Below are 8,811 nucleotides of genomic sequence, written 5' to 3'. Positions count from 1 at the left end.
TTCTAAAATATATGAAATTCATTCTATAACGAGTTTTTTAGAACAAATTTTCCAAAACATATAGAGATGTCTTTTAGATTGAAAATTTTTAAACAAACTTTTTAGAACATATGAAATGTATTTTTGAACATAAAAGTTAGGTGTTTCTTCTTACACCCTACCTTCTTTAAAATATCTAAAATATTTGGATGATTCTGAAATAAAGGATATTCCAAAAGTAAAAGGTATTTCCGTAATAAAAATTTCAGAACACAAAAAAAAATCATTTTAGAATATTTTTTCTAGAAATTTTTTGACTTCCAAAATAGTAAATCTAGAATTCATAAAATATATTTTAAAAAATATGTTCTGAAACCTCCCAAAAAGTGTAATTCAGAAGTAGTTTTTAAAAAATAATGGATGTAGGGAGAAATTTGTTGGGGTGCAAAAAGAAACATCCAAATATTTAAAACAAAATTTTGAGAACAGGCTTTAAAAAAGACATATAATAGCTTCGAAAACAATTTTTTCTTTCTTCTTTTTCCTCTCAAAGAGTAGAGCGACCATGAGAAACAAAAATGTAGTTGGAGGTTCAACTTCAGTGGAAGAAGTACCGGAAATAGCAGAAGTCGTGGTGTGATGTAGTAAGGGAAGATAGTATTTTAGTTAGTATGGGAGTGTACTTAGTAACTTTATAGGTGCAAGAAGCAAAAGCCTTATTAAAATGTCTAAGGCCTACTTTTGAGGCCCGTGTGATCCGCTCGTTACTATTTATTTATTTGTTTACTTGCGCTTTTCTTTCCTCTCATTTGTCGATCGAGTCTGATTCATGGCGGAGGTTAGTCTCTTTCCATTTTCTCTGACTCTGATTCTCATCTCTGAACAATAGAACTCAACCATTTTCAGACATTTCCCATTTCCATTATTTTTTGTTCTCTCATTTTCACCATTCAAGGTTCCGATTTGTTGCATTCTTCTTGGGTGTAATCTGTTATTCCGATATATCGAATCATTTTACCACTGCCTATTTCTCCATACGACAAGTAAATTAGTGAATTGCTTCTTTTCTCCTCTATGTGAAAAGTGATACATTTCGGATTCTATAGATTCGGGTGCTTGCTATTTAATATCCATATCGGGATCAAGATTGTAGAAAAAGAGTCTGTCGGGGGGCCTTTTTACATAGATAGTTTTAGGTTAAACTAATATGTATCGATGTTGCCTCTTTTTTCGTGTTTATTACATCTTTAAATGGTTGCAATTTGATTCCTAATTTTGTGTAGTTGTAAAATGTTTTGGTGGACTAGGTCCTATTGCTACAACATTTATATAGTTATTTACTGGTAGTGTCGATTCTGGGATCCCAATTCAATGTTTTAAAACCATAGGATGCAGTTGCGTAATTTGAAATCTATTTTTTTTCAGAAAAAAAATTAAATTCATGAAGCCAACTGCTAATGGCAGGAGCTGGAATCCAGTTATACATTCTTAAAACTTTTGGACTCATCTAGAAAAATCCGAAACTCTAAAGAACCAGTTACGATCGAAACACCTATTTGAGCATCCCAAAATGTTTAAGGATTTACAGATCAATTGAGGCCATAGTTTTATTAGTTTGGTTGTTTGTTATAGATAAGCATGCTTTTTGATGGTGGTAGGTTTATGCTTCCTTTTTAAGATATATATATATTTTTTTTAATTTTGATTCCAGGAAGATATGTTTGCTATCTAGTGCTGATTTATTACTTATGATTGCGTTTTGTCCATATCTTCGTTATTACATCCAAAGGCCATGCAGCGATTCAACTGCATTTTTTAGATTCTGTTCGTGGCATTTTTAGCACACTGTCTAAATTTGGTATCATGTAATTGGCGGTATTGGACTCCCTATAATGCAATTTACTTAAGATTCTGAATGAAGATATGTTTTGGTCTTTGTTGACATTCATATTAGTCGTTCTTTATTAATGACTTGAGGAGGGTGGGTATGGGTAATATATTTCAGGCACACTTATTTCATCGCTTAAAACTAGAGTCGTGATACAAAATCACCCTCTGGCTTTCTGCTATACTGTATATTTTCTGGTTTTGAATTTGACTTTTCATGCAACAGGTTTGGTATCTTCTGCAAATTTGTAGTCTTTTTTCCCTTAACATAATTTTTGTTGTTACTTCCTGCTAGATTGAACTAAAAACAGCACCTGCCGATTTTCGTTTTCCTACAACAAATCAAACCAGACATTGTTTCACTCGCTACATTGAGTTTCATAGGTGGATTTTCTGACGTTGGCTATCTGGTTTCTGCGAAAGTGTTACCTATGATCTTTTACCTAATATTGATTTTAATTACAGATGCTTGGCAGCAAAGGGTGATAACTCAGGTGAATGTCAGAAATTTGCTAAATATTACCGCTCCCTTTGCCCGGGTGAATGGGTAAGCAACCCTTAGCTTTTTGGTTGACTTGTAACTGACTGGTTGTGCACTTTAATATAAAACTTGTTGTCATACCAGAAATTAATGTGATTTGTGATGTTCAAATGTTCGTGAGATTGATCCTTAACATCTGCAAAGTTTTAAACTGTTAGGAACTGAAGATTTTATTGTTGCGATAGGAATAACTGAATTCCCAGTGCCAGTGTGTAGTCTCTCTTTGTACTTCATGTGGATGTTGATTCTCCTTAACTTACAGCACTCACTAATCAACGTTTTTACAAGCTATTATAGGTCATTTTAATAGAGTTATTTTCTATCAATATTTTGCTGATATATTGTATTGGTTTTGGATTTATGTTGTATTTTTTATATTTTAGTCCTTTGAAGCTCTGTAGAGTATGTAAGGTTCATTATCTTCACTTTTTTATATCAACTAATAATACTCAAAAATGTCGTTCTGGGTTCAAAAGAAGAATAATTGGTAAGTTTTTTTATTTTATGTTAATGAAAGAAATTAGGCTTGTTCTTGAGAATGCAACCTCCGATTGTGATCTCCAAAAAAAAAAATCATCACTCTTTATATTATCTATTTCCCAGAACTAAGTGTCTCTAGACTGCCGAGATATAAGGATAAGAGATTCTTTTTAGATATTGGCCTCAGACATTTGGAAGATCACATGCTTGGATGTTTGGGATTTAGCTCTTCTAAAGTGAGAGGGTGTGTAAAAGTAAGGACGGAAGAGTGTATCTACTTTAATCCAAGTTAAGTGTGGATATTCCCTTTATTACTTTGCATGTTTTTCTTACTCTGTAGGAGTCTAATCTGGAAGGCATGACACCATCTTCAAAACTAATGTCATGCATTCTGATTGTGAAGTCTAAACAATCACATAAAAGATGAATAAAATATGTACATTTCTGATATGATGAATATAAATCATGTTTAGTTTATTTCAGATATAAGTCATTCCCAAATGCACAAGAGCAAAGGAAAAGTTTACTCGAGTGACTCGTTATTACTCAGTTTATATACTATATAGCCATTGCGTGAGCCATGCTCCTGCATCCTTGCTTTAAATGCTGTGAGCTTTAAGTCAAACTATATGCATTTCTGTATATATGTAGATTTTTCATTTTGAAGCCCCCTTTTTTCCCTAGCAGGGATTTCTTAAGTACATACATAAGTACTTCTTTGTGATTTAGCATGTTAGATAGTTTTATAATAAAGTGATTTAAATATGTCTTTGAAGGTGACTAATGATAGAATTAGGTTTTCTTATCTTCAAGGAAGTTGTCTGCTTCTTTGACAAATATAGTAATCAATAGCTCAGGAAAGTAGCGTAGCTGAGCAGAATTGTGAAACCATTTTGGTAGCAGTTATTGCAACTGCAATAGTGGCTTTTTGTCGTGATACAGTGGTGCTACTTTTTGATATAAGCTACCAAAACCCATTTTTCGCTCATGAAAAAACGTTCTAATGGGTAAATTTCGAAGTCTCCCCTCATTTTCTATTGCATTTTTTGCTTCAGAAACATATTCGGACATGAAACCTTTACCATTCAAGAAAAAAACTACCATTTTACCTCTGCTCCTTCACACTTTAAAGTAGTATTTTGTGTTCTCTGTTCTGTTCTTTCTTCATCCTTGGAACTTGTCAGCTTGCATTCTACTATTTATTTTTATCTAATTTGTTGTGTTTCTTTTCTGTTAATTTCACAATCATCTTTCATTTTTTGGACCTCATTACTATGTTCTTATTGCTCCCAGATTGGTGACTGTGTGTATGTTAACTATGTATGACTTATTTGTCTAAAATTTCATTAAGTTTGAGTTTCTTTTTAGTATTTATACGTATTGAAACTAGTCTAACTGTTTTTTGCAGTGCCAACAGTCTAGTTACATAATTTTGAATTAGCGAAATTGGTTTACTGATTTTTTTGTTTTATAATATTTTTGCCAATACGCTCATATACCAGCTTTTGAACCTATTGTACGTACAAGTTATGACACTTATTTGTGTATTACGTGTTTGTGTTTGTTTTAGGAATAAGAAAGTGAATTTGTATAACATACATTGTTTTATTCAATTAATCTCTGGACATTCCTAAAATTGATAAAATATGTTTATATTTGTCACAAAAATTTAATAGATTGGTGATATACCACATGAAGGTCGTTAGTTACCACACAGAGATATGCCAACCATTTTGCTATGCAGCATTATTACCAAGTCAAAGTATTAAACAACCACGACAGATGATATTGAAATTTTTTCTTTTGATTCAATGATGTGTATTGGATGAGTTAGCATTTCTCTTTTTTGAATTTTGTGTGGAATATACTCTGGCAGGTTGACAAGTGGAATGAACAGAGGGAGAGTGGAACTTTTCCAGGACCTCTTTAAAATCATGTGCCGCTTGGATATCCTTTTGAGGCATGAGGAGTCTTGAGCATTCTGTTGGTTTATTTCTTCAGTTATATTTGGATGAGTCATTGTGAATAAGGCAAATGGCTGAAGCCATTTTTCTTGTGAAGTTGATATAATTGTTTTGGTTGTGTGCCGCTGTGTACTCTCTTTGTTTAGATCATTAATTTTAATATTAATAATTAGCAAACTTTATCCCCAATATGGATGAAGTGTGAAAGAGTAGTACATTTATCATTTTTTTAATTTAAATTAAAGGTGAATAGTCCTATTATTTAACCTTATACAATTTTTTTGTCATATTGACTGTCAAATCCCTATTACAGTCCTCTTCATGAAAGGTAATTTGGTCATTTTGACATCCTCGACTAGTTTTCTTTCATTTTCATCTCAAAGAGTGATGAATTTCATAGATGATGGGGTCCCACTTGATTTTTTGATCCTTTGTTCTCTGTCTAAATTGTAGGAGATGGGAAAGAATAATTTTGTCATGTTTTTTTAAAGCCCTGACTTCCTCTGTCTCTCATTAAGTTTCTTTCGTTTCAAACAATGGCTTAAAGTATAAGTGTATGACAATTTTAGTTTGAACGGCAATAATCTCAATCACTGTCTCTAAGTGACGGTTTATGGCCCATAAAAATATATAACCCAACTTATTTCACACGGAGTCCACTCTCGGGTTGTTTTCTTTCATCACCTCTATACCTTTCTTCCATATTTTTTTAATGAAAAAGTCTGATTTAACTTTAAAGAAGTTATATTGTAAAATTGCAAAAATATTTTCTGAATTCTCAAATATTTTTCAAACTCTATAATTTAAAATATAACATTATATTTGAATTAAAAGTATTTATTTGAAAATCTAAAAAATATTTTTTAAATTGTAGAATTCAGAATATAATTTTTATTCAGAAAATAACTTTTGATTTGTAAATATTTTGGAATATAAAATTATATTTTAAATTATACAATTTAAAAACTATATATATATATATAATTAAAAAAAAAACAACCTGCTTAAGGGTAATTTTGGAATTAAAATAATTATTAAAGTGCAGGAAGAGACATGAAGTTGCAAGAAGAAAACACCCACTATCAGAATGGATCATACCTTGTGTCTGTCAAATGCTCTTACCCCTAAAATTGTTTCCCGTAGTGCCCACCCACAATCGCAACACCATTTACTTCCTTCATAGTGCTATTTTTTTAATTTACTAAAAATAGTATTTTGTCAATTGTTAGCATTTATAAATTTATATTGAATAAACTTTTAGTTCACTGCAATTTATCAACATGTAATGAATTTATTATAATATATTTAAACTGTTTGACTATTTAATAGGAACTACAGATACAAATTTAAATTATAAATTAAATATTGTATATAAAATAATGTGTTATGATGAATGATTGGCTGAGATGTGAGATGTTGCAGGACCAAGTCTGGAGAAGTCCATATCTGTCATAAATCTGCCCTATTAATGTGATATGTATGTATTTTTTAGTGATGAAAATTTAGCTATAAATGTATCAGAAATGAAAAAAATTATGTATTTTCTAAAATTTATTAAAACTTTATTAATAAAATATATAATTTGGAATGAAACTAATGTATATTTGTTTGTAAAAAAAAACGAATTGATTACTTCGTTGATTCGTTTAAATTCGTGGTGCATATAAGAATGAATCACAAAATGAATTCATATCTTCTTTTGTGTGAGATAGACCAACCTAACCTGTATTTTGTAGATTAAATGTGGGACGGATCAACTATTGACACCCTAATTTTTTTGTGATTTAAACATATGTAAAGAGATTTATAATAATACATATTACTTACTCAACCAACTTAATTAGATATTTTAATATTTTTAATGCAATACATATATAATTTAAAAGGATGTGATTTATTGTTTGGTGGAGATAATAAAATGTAGTTGTGGAAGTATAAAGAATTTATTTGCGTGTACTAACATAAGGAATTCAAGTATTGAGAAGACTTAAAGTCAAGCGCTTTGATGATGATAAATAAAGAGTATTTTGAAGTTGAGAAGAGGAGCAGTTAGTTTGAGTGACATAAAAGAAGTGCAAAGGAAATGATGGCGTGCCCAAATCAAATTTGCAACCTAAGCTGTTGAAATATCTTATAAGATAAGGATAAGATTACATGCTTCCAATTTTCCAATGAGCTATTGCATAGGTATTTCCCACATTAATTTTAACGTTTAGTTGTTCTAACTTAAATCATATGCAATTTTTAGTTTTCAATTTTTTTTAAAATTAAATAAATTTGATATTTTCATTTTTATTGCAATTTTTTTTCTATTTATATATTTATAATTGTTGATTTTTAAAAAAGTATGCAGTTTGTACAATTTTAATTTGATAAAAAAATATGAATTAGTAAGATGAGATTTAGAATTTGAAGATGTTAAAAATTTGGCTTCTCTCTAATAAAATTTAGTCTAGATTGGTAAGTTTTGAGTGAAAGGTATTTCAAAACGATATCCACTCATTCAACTTATGAAAATTCTACGTAAAAAAAACCTTTTAAATAAAAAAGTAATTAAAGGACTCACGTGTAAATAAATAAATAAACCCAAGGGATTGAGTTCACTAAAACAATTATTAAAAGAGTAGAATCAAACGTTAAGAATTTATGTTTCGCCCAACTTTTTTTAGTTTAAAAGTTGAGGTAAAGTTAAACATTAAAAAATGATTTTCTATCTTAAATATATAATAAAGTCCTGATTTTTTTAAAATCGATTTAAATGACTAAATAAACAAAAGAAAATTAAACTAATTGTTAAAATGGTAGAGAAGCTAAAATATAATAAAATTAACACTACAAGAAAAATTCACTTTAGCTTCCAACAAAAAGTGAGGGCTATAATAAAAAAGTCACTAACAATGATTAAATCTACTCAAGTTGGACACAAAAATAAATGTCAAACATTTAACTTACATTAAAAATTATTAAAATAATAATAATAAGTTAGCAACTAGAATGGAGACACAAAGTAGATACAATGAAAAAAAATAAGTGACAAAATAATATTGAGTCTAGAATGTGGACACAAAGTGGATGCAAATTAAAATTTATTAAAATAATAATAATAAGTTAGCGTCTAGAATGTGGACACATAGTAGTTGCAATGATACTGCGTCAGGAATGGAAACACAAAGTGCATGCAAGTTAATATTTTATTAAATTTAGCGTAATATTTGTTTCCCAGGTATTGTCTCCAATGACGACAATTTACTCACATTTGTTTTCTCACTTAGTGTCTCTAATGGTGATCTTAAGTTTAATTATTGTTGGAGATCCCACATCGACTAGATATTAGAACATTTCATAATATATAAGTGGGTGTAAACCTCACCTTATAAGTTGGTTTTATGATATTGAGTTATGCTTAAAGTCCACTTCTTAATATGGTATCACAGTCATTTCGAGCATATCCTAGCGATTGTTTGTTGGGCTTATCAAACCAACTGCTATCGGTTTGTTATCGGACCACCCATAATATATAGTCTCATGCACGAGTTGGTAATCTCGACGTGAGGGAGGGTATGTTGTTGGAGATTTCACATAGACTTAAAGTCTACTTCTTAATAATTATTTAATTTTATAGCCATTTTAGTGTCTCCCTAAACCTACACTATACTTAAATAATATATTTTTCTTTATGTAGACTTAGTCAACACTACCTTGTAAATTTATGTCCTATTGGAGGTCGTCTCTAATGCATAGCCACTAAAACATTAGCTTATCATTTCTATTGGGACGTTAAGCTCACACTAATCCCATGTAGAGTCTTTTTTTTACTCTTTGCGTCACTCTTTTGGGAACTATACTATCGGTTTGTTATCGGACCACCCATAATATATAGTCCCATGCACGAGTTGGTAATCTCGACGTGAGGGCGGGTGGGTTGTTGGAGATTTCACATAGAATTAAAGTCCACTTAAT

At 30.4% G+C, this 8,811-nt stretch overlaps 1 protein-coding gene across 1 annotated transcript; it reads left to right on the top strand.

Annotated features, from left to right (window-relative positions):
• The first annotated feature begins 668 nt into the window (after window positions 1–668).
• On the top strand, window positions 669–5,040 carry LOC137807397 (cytochrome c oxidase subunit 6b-2). The gene is made up of 4 exons (XM_068608024.1): window positions 669–817; window positions 2,162–2,250; window positions 2,332–2,413; window positions 4,764–5,040. The coding sequence occupies exons 1-4, from the start codon at window positions 809–811 to the stop codon at window positions 4,815–4,817; spliced, it is 234 nt and encodes a 77-aa protein (XP_068464125.1). The 5' UTR covers window positions 669–808; the 3' UTR covers window positions 4,818–5,040.
• Window positions 5,041–8,811: the final 3,771 nt, after the last annotated feature.

Source organism: Phaseolus vulgaris, chromosome 3 (genome assembly GCF_000499845.2).
Source record: "Phaseolus vulgaris cultivar G19833 chromosome 3, P. vulgaris v2.0, whole genome shotgun sequence".
Classification (NCBI taxonomy): Eukaryota; Viridiplantae; Streptophyta; class Magnoliopsida; order Fabales; family Fabaceae; genus Phaseolus; species Phaseolus vulgaris.
The sequence above is the reverse complement of the archived record's forward strand: the minus strand, read 5'-3'. Positions and strand labels throughout refer to the sequence as shown.

What these genes read in the sequence shown, in the direction of transcription:
- LOC137807397 (XM_068608024.1), top strand. An exon ending in CGCTACATTGAGTTTCATAG is followed by an intron (nt 2,251 to 2,331) that starts GTGGATTTTCTG and finishes TTTTAATTACAG; the next exon opens with ATGCTTGGCAGCAAAGGGTG. An exon ending in CCCTTTGCCCGGGTGAATGG is followed by an intron (nt 2,414 to 4,763) that starts GTAAGCAACCCT and finishes ATACTCTGGCAG; the next exon opens with GTTGACAAGTGGAATGAACA.